The sequence below is a fragment of the Salmo trutta genome, chromosome 15 (genome assembly GCF_901001165.1).
Source record: "Salmo trutta chromosome 15, fSalTru1.1, whole genome shotgun sequence".
NCBI lineage: Eukaryota > Metazoa > Chordata > Actinopteri > Salmoniformes > Salmonidae > Salmo > Salmo trutta.
In genome coordinates, this window is record NC_042971.1 from 18415007 (window position 1) to 18430824 (window position 15818).

Genomic DNA, 15818 nt, shown 5'->3' on the forward strand with positions numbered 1-15818 from the left:
CCCAAGCAGACACCTTGACAGCCCTGAAAGAATTTCATTGGACTCTATGTAAACTGGAAACCACATATCCTGAGGCTGCATTTATTGTAGCTGGGGATTTTAACAAAGCTAATCTGAAAACAAGGCTCCCTAAATTTTATCATCATATTGAATGGGCGAACCGGGCTGGCAAAATTCTGGATCATTACTACTCTAACTTCCGTGAAGCATACAAAGCCCCCCCCCCCCCCGCCCCGCCCCTCCCTCCTTTCGGCAAATCTGACCACAACTCCATTTTGTTGCTCCCAGCCTATAGACAGAAACTAAAACAGGGAACGCCCGTGCTCAGGTCTGTTCAATGGTAGTCCGATCAATCTGATTCCATGCTTCAATATTGCTTCGATCACGTGGACTGGGATATGTTCCAGATAGCGTCAAACAACAACATTGATGTATACGCTGATTCGGTGAGCGAGTTTATTAGCAAGTGCATCGGTGATGTTGTACCCACGGCAACTATTAAAACCTTCCCCAACCAGAAACCTTGGACTAATGGCAGCATTTGCGTAAAACTGAAAGCGCGAACAACTGCTTTTAATCAGGGCAAGGCGACTGGAAATATGACCGAATACAAACAGTATAGCTATTCCCTCCGCAAGGCAATCAAACAAGCTAAGCATCAGTATAGAGACAAAGTAGAGTCGCAATTCAACGGCTCAGACATGAGAGGTATGTGGCAGGGTCTGCAGTAAATCACGGACTACAAAAAGAAAACCAGCCCCGTCGCGGACCCCGATGTCTTGCTCCCAGACAAACTAAACAACTTCTTTGCTCACTTTGAGGACAATACAGTGCCACCGACACGGCCAGCTACCAAAACCTGCAGGCTCTCCTTCACCTCAGACAACATGAGTAAAACATTTAAACGTGTTAACCCTTGCAATGCTGCCGGCCCAGACGGCATCCCTAGCTGCATCCTCAGAGCATGCTCAGACCAGCTGGCTGGTGTGTTTACGGACATATTCAATCAATCCCTATCTCAGTCTGCTGTTTCCACATGCTTCAAGAGGGCCACCATTGTTCCTGTTCCCAAGAAAGCTAAGGTAACTGAGCTAAACAACTATCGCCCCGTAGCACTCACTTCCATCATCATGAAGTGCTTTGAGAGACTAGTCAAGGATCACATCACCTCCACCCTACCTGACACCCTAGACCCACTCCAATTTGCTTACCGCCCCAATAGGTCCACAGATGACGCAATCACACTGCACACTTCCCTAACCCATCTGGACAATAGGAATACCTATGTAAGAATGCTGTTCATCGACTACAGCTCAGCATTTAACACCAGAGTACCCTCCAAACTCGTCAATAAGCTCGAGACCTTGGGTCTCGACCCCGCTATGTGCAACTGGGTCCTGGACTTTCTGATGGGACGCCCCCAGGTGGTGAGGGCAGGAAACAACATCTCCACCCCACTGATCCTCAACACTGGAGTGCGTTCTCAGCCATCTCCTCTACTCCCTGTTCACCCATGACTGCGTGGCCATGTACGCCTCCAACTCAATCATCAAGTTTGCAGACGACACTACAGTGGTAGGCTTGATTACCAACAACGACAAGACGGCCTACAGGGAGGAGGTGAGGCTCCTCAGAGCGTGGTGTCAGGAAAATAACCTCACACTCAACGTCAACAAAACAAAGGAGATGATCGTGGACTTCAGGAAACAGCAGAGGGACCACCCTCCTATCCACATCGAAGGGACAGTAGTGGAGAAGGTGTAAAGTTCCTTGGCGTACACATCACGGACAAACTGAAATGGTCGCCCCATACAGACAGCGTGGTGAAGAAGGTGCAACAGCGGTTCTTCAACCTCAGGAGGCTGAAGAAATTTGGCTTGTCACCAAAAACACTCACAAACTTTTACAGATGCACAATCGAGAGCATCCTGTCGGGCTGTGTCACCGCCTGGTACGGCAACTGCTAGGCTCTCCAGAGGGTAGTAAGGTCTGCACAACGCATCACCGGTGGCAAACTACCTGCCCTCCAGGACACCTACACTACCTGATGTCACAGGGAGGCCAAAAAGATCATCAAGTACAACAACCACCCGAGCCACTGCCTGTTCACCCCGCTATCATCCAGAAGGAGAGGTCAGTACAGGTCCATCAAAGCTGGGACCGAGAGCCTGAAAAACAGCTTCAATGTCAAGGCCATCAGACTGTTAAACAGCCATCACTAACATTGAGTGGCTGCTGCCAACATACTGACTCAAATCTCTAGCCACTTTAATAATACAAAATTGGATATAATAAATGTATTACTAGTCACTTTAAACAATGCCACTTTATATAATGTTTACATACCCTACATTACTCATCTCATATGTATATACTGTACTCTACACCATCTACTGCATCTTGCCTATGCCGTATATTTATATGTACATATTCTTATTCATTCCTTTACACTTGTGTGTAAAAGGTAGTTGTTGTGAAATTGTAAGATTACTTGTTAGATATTACTGCATGGTCAGAACTAGAAGCACAAGCATTTCACTACACTCGCATTGACATCTGCTAACCATGTGTATGTGACAAATAAAATGTGTTTGATTTGATTTAGAGAAACTCTTTGTCCAAACCTACGATGGCACAGCTGTAATGGAATGTATCTGCTGTTTGTATTTACAGCTAAGTCCCCACATGTTCCCTGATTAAGAGCTGATGAGTACTCCACTCCACTACCATTGTCAACTTACTCCTGACATAATTTCCGTAGTTGCAATCTACTGCAGAGATAGCCTGCAGAGTTCTGTCATACTATCCAGGTCTGTGCCCAAACAATTCGAGCTTCTACTTTTGGGTCCTGGCTGCTTGGATCTTTAATTTAAAGACCCTTGCTCCCTTCGGTCTCAACGTAGACTTTGATCTGAAGCCATTCTTGTGATTATTGTGATTGGTATTGTAAATGTTTGTAGGCTTATGTAGCCAAATTGTATCTATGATCGTACGCTATCCATTTATGTTTTGTGTATGTTATTTTAATATGAGAATTAACCAATGATATCAGGCCACACCCGGCCATGATTACAGACACCTGTGTGTCTTTTGACACTATATAAATGAGTCATCCCGCAGTGTTTGTCATTATACCCTGATGAAGACAGCTTGTCTGTCGAAACATTGGACATAAATATTTTTGTATCTGAGCTCCTAGAGTGTGCAGCTCTCCTTTATTTTTTTAAGTGTTCCACTCTGCTTGCCAGCACCTTGCCTAAATAGGTGTGCGTTTCTTTCTTTCTTTCTTTTATTGCCTTACCTCCCTAATCTTACTACATTTGCACACACTGTACATAGATTTTTCAATTGTGTTATTGACTGTACGTTTGTTTATCCCATGTGTTACTCTGTGTTGTGTTTGTCGCACTGCTTTGCTTTATCTTGGCCAGGTCGCAGTTGTAAATGAGAACTTGTTCTCAACTGACCTACCTGGTTAAATAAAGGTGAAATAAATAAATTAACTGAAGCCACTATGTCTCATGTGCTCACTCATTCACTGGGACAATGTTTCCCTTCCAAGCACAGTGAGTACCCCTACCAATTTTCTCTCCTTACTGTATGTAGAGTCAATCACTTACACAATCACGTTACTACACAAAGATTTTACTCCTTGCTTAGACTAACTCATTCTTAGCTATGTTGTCTAACTGTGTAGTGTCCTGTGTCATTGTTTTTTGTCTTCCCAGTAAAATCCTGTCCTCTGAACACCTCAACCCATGCCACACACCCTCATTCAATCACTGCAGTGATCCCTTTCCACACTGTGTAAGTAGCCCTCTCATTCCCCTTCCCCATAATATTGTACTATAAATGTCTTTATTTAAATGCTTTAGGTTAAAATAATTAATCTTTGATGATTTTTGAAGCACACTTTGGTCTCCGTGCATTCTGCGCCAATACCGTGGGTCTCCCATCCTCCTTCATTTTTCAAGTCACCAGCCTCCACTGATTTCTACCCATTGCAAGACCCACTGGTTGATGCTTATTTATAAAACCCTCTTAGGCCTCACTCCCCGCTATCACATACAACACCCGTTCTGCCAGTCACATTCTGTTAAAGGTCCTCAAAGCACACACATCCCTGGGTCATTCCAATTTTCACTTAGCTGCAACTAGCGACTGGAACGAGCTGCAAAAAACACTCAAACTGGACAGTTTTATCTCCATCTCTTCATTCAAAGACTCAATCATGGACACTTGTGGCTGCTTCGCGTAAGGTATTGTTGTCTCTACCTCTTTGCCTTTTGTGCTGTGCCCTTTGTGTCTGTGCCCAAATGTTTGTACCATGTTTTGTGCTTCTGTTGTGCTTCTGCCATGTTGTGTTGTCACTGTGTTGTTGTCATGTTGTATTGCTACCATGCTGTGTTGTCATGTGTTGCTGCCATGCTGTGTTGTTTTCTTAGGTCTATTTTTATGTATTGTTGTGGTGTCTCTTGTCGTGATGGGGTGCTTTGTCCTACTTTTTTTTTATCCCAGCCCCTGTCCCTGCAGGATGCCTTTTGCTTTTTGGTAGGCCGTCATCGTGAATAAGAATTTGTTCTTAACTGACTTGCCTAGTTAAATAAAGGTTAAATAAAACATTTTAAATAAAAAGATAACTCACTGAAAGATTGATGATTACAGTTTGAAAGAAGATCATCTGTTCCCTTATCTGCGTCAGCACAGTCATACAGAAACATCTCATTTCTGCCATTCCTCTTTTGATGAGCCAGTCATTGGCTTTCATTTGAACCGGGAAGAGTTATGCTGCGTAGTTTCGGTTATGAATATATGTACTTCATGATGAAATATAAATACTTTGAGGCACCGCTTACATTATTGGTGTTCTGTGTGAGGCTGATCCCCCTAACTGTTTCTTCCACAAAGAGCATCAACATAGAGTAGGGTAAAGGGTCAGTTTGACATTTCCCACACTAATTGTTAAGGTAAGAAATGGGGAAGGGTAAGGGGATCCTAGATCTGTACCTAGGGGAAACTTCACCTCGGAGTGCATAAGCAGAGTATAAACTTGACTTCTATGTCAGGCTTCATCAACAGGTATTTATGCCCTAATCCTAGGTGGTCTCAAGCTGTGACACAGCAACAGCCATTGTTTCTCATGTATTCAAATGCTTGCCTTATTGTGACCAAGGTCAGTCACATCCAAATGAACTGCTATTCATAAGAATGATGGGAAAACGAAGAAACAGGCTGATGCATGCGAACATGTGAAAAATAGATTACTTGCTTTTGGGGTGTGAAATAGTCACCTCCCACGAAGACAAATAAATCCTGCTATCAGCCAATTAAATGGCCTTGATGATATCACATGTAGGAGCAGCATACTGTATGTGTAAAAATTGCCTCGGCAGTTTATTTTCAGTCACGGCCTACGTGTGTAAAGCATTTTTCCCCCTTCCTTCTCTTATTCTCTCTATGTTACTCCATTTCCTTTCTTGAAATTAACTGATTGTTTGATTCCTGGAGGAGGGAGACAGACTTTTCCTGCCGACATTCCAAAGGCGGAAAAATACTAACTTTGCTGTCAGAGCAAGCAGATTCTGTATCTTTGTCTGTACTTGTGGCTGGGGGCTATTGCAAATAACTATTAGAGATGGCAAGATAAAAGGGATGGTACACCAAGCAGCAGCATATCAAGAGTGGGAATTGAATTAGCCGAGGAAGAGGAAGGTTTATGAGAATATATCAGCAGATAACACATCTGACCTGGGAGATGGAGAAGGGGTAGCCTCACAGATAAGAGTCAGAGTCCAGGTTCAAAGGTGTCATGGAACAGGCTTAAATAAAGCCTTTGAAAGTGGAAGTTTCCAATATCCCAAATGATTTTGCATATCCGTGCCTATTTCCAGATTACCTAGTCTGTTATCATTTCATTCAAACAGTTTGAGCAATGCCAAAGGGCTTAAATGTCTGGATGAACTGACAATACCATAAGTCGAAACAACGAGTAGATCTTTGCTTTATGTGAACTAACCCTTTAATGCTTCATACTGCAGTAGAGCACACATTTTAGTCTGTCAATTACAGACCACTGAACAGCCTACATACCCCACAATCCTACTCCTTATCCACAATAATGATGGTGACCTCTTAATGCATTTGGATGAATCTTTCCTCCCGCATATCATACTTGGTTATATACAGTGGGGTCCAACATTTTTTGATCCCTTGATAAAGATGAGCAAAAAATACTGTATAAAATAAATATTTGAGCTGTGATGTATGGTAAAAAACAATAATAATATTATTTTATACTAATACAATTGCTCAGAGAAAGAGATTTGGTTTAACAAATACAATTATTGGATCCCCTGTTTTCAATACTCCAGCACCCTCCCCTTGCGAGGATAACGACACTGAGCCTTTTTCTAAAATGTTTTTTGAGATTGAAGAACACATTGGAAGGGATCTGAGAGCATTTGTCCATACATACTATTTCCAGTTCATTGATATCCTTTGTCTGTGCTTATGGCTGCCCTAAATCAATTCAAAACCACAGGTTCAAGCCCGGAAACTGAGATGGCCATTGCAAAATGTTGATTTTGTGGTCAATTAACCATTTATTTGTGGGTTTTGATGTACATGGGGTTATTATCTTGCTGGAAGATCCACTTGTGGCCAAGTTTAAGCTTCCTGGTAGAGGCAACCAGGTTTTTGGCAAAAATATCCTGGTACTGGGTAAAGTTCATGATGCTGTTGACCTTAACAAAGGCCCCAGGACCAGTGGAAGCAAAATAGCCCAAATAACATCAAATATCCACCACCATATTTTACAGTAGGTATGAGGTACTTTTCTGCATATGCTTCCTTCTTTCCACGCCAAACCCACCACTGGTGTGTGGCCAAAGAGCTTTATTTTTATGTCATTCAACAAATGTACATGCCTAGAGTTTGCTAAACGGCATTGGCACTTTGATTGGAACCATTGTCAAATGACATGAAAATAGAGCTCTTTGGCCAAACACACCAGTGGTGGGAGATGAGAGATGCTTATGCAGAAAATATCTAACATTCCTTAAATCTGAGCAGAAAAACCAAGAGTCATTCTTTGTGAAAAATAACAAACAGAATAGGAGTACTAACTGAATAGAATACATGTTCCTCCTTGAACTACAATATGGTGTACATTTTAGGACATTTCTACTAATGTTGTATCACTGCCCCCTGTATACCTGTTTCTGTGCCCACCTTAATGTGCTGGAACTCCTTCTCTTCCTCTTGTAGGACCTCCAGCTGCTTCAGCACAGACTCCTGCGCCTGGAACTCCCCTCGCTCAATCTGAGACACCAAGGGAGCAGACATGTCACTCACAGGCCGTTTGATATGCATGTAGTATTAGGGATGTAGTGGGGGGTAAACACATGCAATACTGTTTATGCACCTTTTTATTTAGTTAATAGCATTTAAGTGCATATTTACACGAAATAAGCATGGTTGTCCATCTGGGAGAGATTACAGGGTTTACCACTTTTCTTTTTTAACACTATATCCCTGAGTAAAATGCCATGTCTTTTTGAGCTCTTTGGGTTTGTGTGTTTGCAAAAAGTCTGTTAGATAGATACAGATGTATGATCTTAATTTGATCACCCTGTTGCAGGAGACGTTTAAAAAGTGTAGTGTATTTGAGGTTAAAAAGGCTGCTAAAGTTTAATTTCCATTAGATTTTCTAAAACAAATATCCATTAATTATAATCCACATAATAACTCACATTTCCTGTTGCTGCAGGAATATTTTCCTGCTGTTTTTAGGAAACTGTCTCAAATTAAGATCCTATACCTATAGATGTACTGTAGAATGGAAAATGCTCTTCAATGAACTGTCGACTAGAACATTTTCAATTGATTCTGATGTACTACAAACAGTGTGTATCGATGGACTCGCATATTACAGAGAGGAGAGATGAGGTGAGATGAGGTAGAGTCGCGTTCAATTTACCATTATCTGCTTGATGGCTGTATGCTCCTCTGTTTCCCGAGCTGCGTTGTGATCCTTGTGAACAATCTCCACCCGGATGTCGTTTTTTGCCGAAACCACTCCTTTGAGATCTGGAGAGAGACAGGGAAACTGATGGGCACCACTGACATAAGTCAACTGGCACTAGATCATACCACATTTGTGCGGCCTCAAAAGCTGCTCAGATATCTTGATGGGAGCTTGACGCATTTATGAATGTTTAGATTATAAAGGTGTCGTGCTGCTTATTTATGTGTTATAGACCTTATATAGGGCACTGACTGTATACTAGAGTGTCAATGAAATTGGTGATAATCATATACTGTACAATCCTATCCTTATGTTGGCAGGCTCCTTATTCTGTAAACAGACAGCAGTGATTGCTGTCGTTCATGGACATTACAATATCACATGGATATTTACGTATGCAGCACGTATGCATGGTACTAGTGAAATAAACATAATTGCTTTATCGACAGCCACTGACATTGTAAAATCATCTGCAATCATATATACCAGCCTCTTCAGGATTAAGCTGGGGTTTGTGTGATGTTTGCGGACATTTTAGTTCTGACATTTTGCATGGCAATATGCAATGATTGTCAAATTTGTTGCGAAAATGTGCTGTAGAGGGAAAAGGTTTGTTGACTTGTGGCTTGATTGAACCATAATGCGGTAAATGTGCAGTGATTGGTTGAAATTGCGAGTCTTCTATTTGTACTGCGGTGATGGGTCAGTAATATTGTAATGATTTGACTGATTTATGAGGAAAAGATGCAGTGATTGGTCAATTAGCAAACCCTCGCATAATATGCAGGGAATTGCAGTATCCTGGAGGGACCTATATACAAAGGTGACTTACTCTCGGTTTTCATTTTGCCTGCAAGGTCTCTCTGGCAAGAGGCGATGGAGACGGGTAGGGAGGACATGACGAGGTGAACGTCTTCTGGGGTAAACAAGAACAACAACAACAACAGCAACAACATGGTTAACAGCAGATAACATTGACCGGATATCTGTGGGCTGTATCTCTACACTGAACGTCTTCTGTTGTAAACAACAACAGTGTACATTGATCAGATATCTGTGTGCTGTATCTTGACACCCCACTGTATAGGATGGGCTTTAAATCAGATAAGGATATTGCTTTAGGGCACCAGACGGCTTCAAGCAAGAAGTATTATGTTAGAGTCTGGCTGCAGATAACTCTCAGCTTTTTAGGTCCGTAAATGGGCACTTTGCAATAGATTTGATAAAAAGGGAGGGAAATAGGAGTACCATAGTTTCAGCTTTATGTCCCATCAAATGTGTAATCTCAAAGGATTTCTTGTAGTTGAGTTGATATCCTAAAACCATGAAGCTTAACATTCCAATGGGAATCATATTAAGCACTACACAGCATATTGATATGCATAGAAAAAAAATGTTTGACTGTGAAACCAAGAGCGTCTACTGAACCCTTTTACTGTGAAACCAAGGGTGTTTTAATGAACTCTTTGGCTGTCCCAGAAAGCATAAGGTTTTAAAATGCACTTACTCCTCTGGAAGCGGGCACAGCAGAAGGCGCCCAATGTGCCCATGAGAACAATGAGGCCAAGGAAGGCCCCCACAGCCACTCCTATGATTACAGCCAATCGGAGGGACTCTGAGAAGACATGGAGGAAAGACATTGGTTCGGTGTCCAAGTCCTGATGAGACTGAGGCTGATATGGACACCGTACAGGGTGGTTCAGTCATACAGTTAATGCAAGAAAAAAAATCAAGGGACACATTGTTTTGAACCACAGTAGTCTTACATCATGTCATATACACTGAGTGTCCAAAACATTAGAAACTGCTCTTTCCATGTCGAAAGAGAAAACCTTTTACAGTACCATTTACAGCACTGACACTTGACACCCATTATGCACATTTACTTCAAATGGCTGAGAGGTTTACCACTTTATAACAAGTGATGTTCTAAATGTTGTGAATAAGTTCATAGGCTTCAGGGGTTGATTGGTTGTCTTAAAGATCAGTGTATAAGCCTGTGGCTAGTCAAGATCTAGTTAATTAATTCACTTTAAGAGCAAGGTTGCCTCTAGTAAGATCCTCCATTGAAATGAATTGTTACAGAATTGGAATTTCCACGATCCCTTTGAAAACAGATAGTTTAGTACTTTAGAAGGAAGAGACCTAATAAAAAGGGGAAATAAATGAGAGAACATCATCTCATTTAGAATACATATTTCAAATAAATCATATGTGAAGCTTTAACCAATTGAGGCGTCGTAAATTAGATTACAAATTGGATGCCGTTGCAGAATTTCACAGATTGAAATTGTTGACATTTACCCAAGTAAAAGGCTTATCACGAAGTCATTGCCCTCATGCTTGAAGTGATCACGGCAATATCCTTACTCTCCCAGGCACAACTGCACTTCCACAAAACACACAAACTCTCTGCTTCTCTCTGTCTCTCTCTTTAATTTACCCACTTTCTCTCAGATCCCAAATCTCTGTCTCAAACACATACTCTCTCACCCACATACATGTACCAACACAGACCACACCGTTCGATACAAAAACACACGTGTCCACTGCGTAAACATTCTGAGAAAACACACAGTGTGGTTAGACTTTAGAACAACAGAGAGAAAGCTATAACATGGCAAACTTAGCAAACAAGGCATTTATGGTAAGTGCATGAAAGCTGGCATCTTTATACACATCTGCCATTGATTGAATGAGGAATTGATTGAAGTGGTACAAAAGGAGTTTGTGTACCTTGTTCCTTCAGTGTAATGATCTCTGTGTCGGACCCAAAGCTGTTCCAGGCAGTGCAGTTGTAGATGGTCTGGAAGTCAGCAGGGACGATGTTACTCATGGTGAGGGTGGAGATGACCCCCTCCTCGGTGCTCACCGTCTCCACGGTGTATCGGCCAGACGTCCCTGACTCCAAGACTGTCTCCTTCCACGACCAGGCCTATGGCAGAAAAAAACTGTGAGAATTATACGTTACAGATGGGGACTCAAGCACACCGTAACGCAGCCATATATACACGCACCCCACACACACACACACACACACACACACACACACACACACACACACACACACACACACACACACACACACACACACACACACACACACACACACACACACACACACACACACACACACACAGGCATCGACGCACGCACCCACACACGCACATTCACAACACACCAGCTCCTGACAGAAATCAACCAACAAAACCTATTAAAGATAAAAAGTATAATGAGCCTTTGGGTTGGGTTTAATGACTGTCAACTTCTATCTGCAATAAAAAGTCACGGGTTATGTCCTAATGGCACCCTATTCCCTACACTTAAAAAAATGCTGGGTTGTTTGAATGATCCATTTCCCGCATTCCAGTCACTAAGTTGGGTTGTTAAAAAGAGCATGGTTTGGTTGTTGATGCTGGTTTATTGATGTTTAGTTATTGAGATATGACCCAGTGAGTGGGTTAATTCTCCCACCAAATCCAGAAGATCAAAGATATTTATTTTAAGCTTGTGAATTAGGACTGTTGCAACTGTAGCAAGTCTACCAGTGCAGCTGACGTTGAGTGGAATTACTTTTCGACTGACAAATGGCTAAGGCATTGTGGTTGATGGAAAACTGTGAGTAAGGTTACTAATTATCCATCAGATCAAATAGACCTAGCTATCATAATTACGTTAGCTAGCAACCCCATGCATGCTAGGTCGAGCATTAGCTATTTAGCTACTTAGCTAATGCTTTCTAACGGTTGTCTCCAGTTACCATAGCCACAAAGTCAAAATTGTCTATACTAAAAAAATATATATTTAAGGCTAGGGTTAGGCATAAGGTTAGCAGTGTGGTTAAGGTTAGGGTTAAGGTTGGCATTATATTTAAAATCAGAATTTAAGAAGATAAAATTTAGAAATACAGTGCCTTCGAACGTATTCACACCTCATACTTTCCCACATTGTGTTGTGTTGCAGTCTGAATTTAAAATGGATTCAATTGAGATTTTGTGTCACTGGCCTGAACACAATACCCAATACTGTCAAAGTTTGTAATTTTTTTTTTTATTAATGAAAAATGAAAAGCTGAAATGTCTTGAGTCAATAAGTATTCAACCCCTTTGTTATGACAAGCCTAAATAAGTTCAGGAGTAAAAATGTGCTTAACAAGTCACCTAAGTTGCATGGACTCTGTGTTTAGTGTTTAGCATGATTTTTGATTGACTACCTCATCTCTGTACCCCACACATGCAATTATATGTAAGGTCCCTCAGTCAAGCAGTACATTTCAAACATAGATTCAACCACAAAGACCAGGGAGGTTTTCCAATGCCTCGCAAAGATCGGTACAAATTGGTAGATGGGTAAAAAAAAAACAGACATTGAATATCGCTTTGAGCATGGTGAAGTTATTAATTACACCTTGGATGGTGTATCAATACACCCAGTCACTACAAACTCATTTGCCGGAGAGAAAGGAAACCGCTCAGGGATTTCACCGTGAGGACTGTAGTGATTTCCTTACTATTTGAATATAGGCACTGCCCAAGTCTGATGCGGCGTTGTTTCGAATGCATACAGTCCACATTCGAAGTTACCAAAAGCCAAACGGCAAAAAGCATTCACAGAGATCTAGGGATATGGTGCAAAAAATAAATAATAATCTTTTAGATCTATCAAAAATAATTATCAGATCAAATTTGAGCTTAAAAACACACAAAAATAATTTTTAAAATAAAGCATCAATAATAGGTAGATAATCTGTGTATATGGTCAGAAGACTGCGTCTAGCTAGGAAAGCTTTTCTTCTGTAGGTCTATTGTGTGGTGTATCATTTTACGTCAGCTAGCTAGCCAACTTAGTGTCATGTGTGTCTTGATTATTGTTTAACATTTTAGAGTCATATTCTCTAATCCCCAGGTTGGAACCAATATGGCTGAATATTCTGCCAGGCGACAAAAAGAACATGACATCCAAACCCTTTGTTCTGACTCTTGAGGACAATCACAACTACTCCCTGGCATTCACCATCAGGAATGGGCAAGCTGTAGTTTAGAATACATTGTTTCATTGTTGTTGTTTTACATAAAATCATGTTAAATATTGTTACATGGACGGTAGTGGTGCCTGAATGAGTGGGTATACTCAAAATTTGCCTAAATGTTTCCAAACGGCCCACCCTTCGAACAGATAGATGAGGCTGTCGATTGAATCAGAAATTCACAGGTTTCTGATGATACATTTTTTTTATCTCTTTTAATAGAAAAACAACTAAATTGGATGTTCTAAGTTCATAACAATGCTTAAACCACATCAGGAGACCACTTTTGAGGAATAGGAAAAATCTAAGAAGTATAGATTTGTTAGTGTAGTTAACCTTTAATGAAAGTGTGCAGGCACCTAGCACTGTTGTTACGTTAGCTATGTTTCTGCAGTGTATGAGATGGAGTTTGCAAAACAAATGGTATGATGCAAATAATCCTGATATCATTCTGCCAGGTAGACATAAGCTAATTTGTAGCTAGTTAACATTTAATTGAAAAGGTTTTTGGGAAAGCAGAAGACGCTTAGGCCTATCATTAGCATCACTATATTTTTCCTGTTCCTTAATTGTATGAAACCTAGAAGTTTTACATCATATTATGAGGCATGTTTTATCGTACCTTGCTTCAAAGTAGCCTGTAGCCAAAATCTGACGATAGAAACGTGGAGGAAATTATTTTATAAAGACTTTTTCATGTGCATTTTCCTGTTCTATTGGTTTTCATTCATTGTCTAGCAGCCAAACGCATTATCCTAGTCATATTAGCAACACATAATTGTTGTTGCATCTTTAGATCTCCCCTCTTTTTACATTTCTAAAGGACATTTTCATCTCTGTCCATGAAACTGCTTGCATGTGCGGTGCACATTTTAGAAAAGTGTTTTCACGCAAATTGCATTTTGAAACATTCGTGCCTAGGCCTACTGCCGTGTGCATATTGCTGCACCTAGAATGTGACTAAATAAAAGCCTATCAACATTTTAAACTAAACATTTTGATCTGTTCCATATGCCTTAATAATTTATACGGCATATACCCTCTACTACACCACTGCTGGTAGGGGTTGGGGGAGTAGAGGGTAAAGTGGTTACTTTTCTTCAGCCCTATTCCTCAGCTTTAACTGGTAGGGCTGCTGTGATTTTCAAATTATGGATTGTACTTTCAAAGTTTTTGTTTATTTGTTTGTTCCTTATTTATTGTTTATTTTTTGCATGGATTCATTTTGTAGCTGAAATTAATAGCTGCATTTTTGGGGGGACAATTTGTCTACAATTTGTCATGATTGGCCATATGTCACTTCAACAATTTTATAGATTGTGAAGTAATGTTTTAACATTGTTATTGTTTGTACTTTTAGAAAATTTGCAGATTCTGTAATAGAGAAGGTTTAAAAAAATTACCCAGCAAGAAACTAAGAAATGACCCAATGCTCAGTGAATAAAAATCGAAATAATGATAACCCAGCAATAAATTAAGAAATAACCCACTGCTTGGTCAAAAATACATGAATAACAATAACCCAGCAAAATAGTAAAAAAAATACCACTGTTGGTACAAAGAAAGCAAATGTATGGGTAAATCAAGTAACTTAACATGTTGGGTCATTCACCAGCCCAACAGTGCTGGGTCAAAATAACCCAGTGCTGGGTATGTACTATAGTGATCCAGCACTGGGTTACAGAATTGGGTCATTATTGACCCAGCATTTTTTTAAGTCTATATATTTCTTTAGTTGTGACAATGGGCCCTAGTCTAAAGTAGTGCACTGCATAGGGAATAGATTGCCATTTGGGACGCAGCCAGGATCACACCAATCACTCCTCTGATTGCATCAATTGGGGCCATTAAACCTCTTCTGGTGTCACATGGTGACATAGAGCCACATGGCATAGAGAGCATATTTAGATTGAACTTTCACTCACAACAGGAAACGTATTAGTATAGGTCAAAGTTGGGATGAATCCCCCCATTTCCGCTGTGGAACGGCTTGGTATTCTGCTGTTATCTAAATGAGGATGACTGACTTCTAATTTTCAATTCACTTGCCTTCATTTCCCTTGATGTATTCCATTGCTAGCATACATATCTATGAGTTCTTTCTCTATGGACCACTACGCCCTCTTGTTTACCTTAGGATAGGATATTCATTAGGATATTCTTGATTAGTCTACGTAAATTCCTCAGGGTTGTCCTCACATGACTTACTTTCCTATCTCGCTAGGTCAAGCTCATTCACTTGGTTTGCACTGCCTTAAAGGGATAGTTATCCCAAATTACAAAATGCCATATTGGTTTCCTTACTCTGTAAGCAGTTTACAAGGTAAGAGAACAATCTATGCTGTGGAATGCTAAGGAAGCCAATAAGTCAATGTGTAATTTGGACGACCCCTTTAAGAAGACACTGATGTCAAAATGCATTACACACCATGCACTGTAGCCAATTAGTTTTGTCTTTGTAGCTTATATTTCAAAGTTAAACTACTTTTTAACTTACAGTGCCTTCAGAAAGTATTCACACCCCTTGACGTTTTCCACATTTTGTTGTGTTACAGCCTGAATTTAAAATTGGGGACATTTATATTTTGTGTCACTGATCTACAAACAATACCCCATTATGTCAAAGTGGAATTTTGTTTTTAGAAATGTTTATAAATTAATACAAAATCAAAAGCTGAAATCTTTAGAGTGAAGAGGTATTCAACCCTTTTGTTATGGAAAGCCTAAATAAGTTCAGGAGTAAAACTGTTCTTCACAGGTCACACA

General features: G+C 40.5%; 1 protein-coding gene across 2 annotated transcripts in view; it reads right to left on the minus strand.

The window, feature by feature from the left end:
• The window catches only part of LOC115148587 (kin of IRRE-like protein 3), a 312244-nt gene that overhangs the window by 6933 nt on the left and 289493 nt on the right, over positions 1 to 15818 (minus strand). For both annotated transcript variants that reach the window (XM_029690610.1, XM_029690611.1), the window contains exons 11-15: positions 10763 to 10961; positions 9534 to 9641; positions 8859 to 8942; positions 7979 to 8088; positions 7231 to 7320 (exon numbers count right to left, since the gene is read on the minus strand). In XM_029690610.1, the coding sequence (XP_029546470.1) occupies positions 7231 to 7320; positions 7979 to 8088; positions 8859 to 8942; positions 9534 to 9641; positions 10763 to 10961 (591 nt within the window). The remainder of the gene's footprint in view (positions 1 to 7230; positions 7321 to 7978; positions 8089 to 8858; positions 8943 to 9533; positions 9642 to 10762; positions 10962 to 15818) is intronic.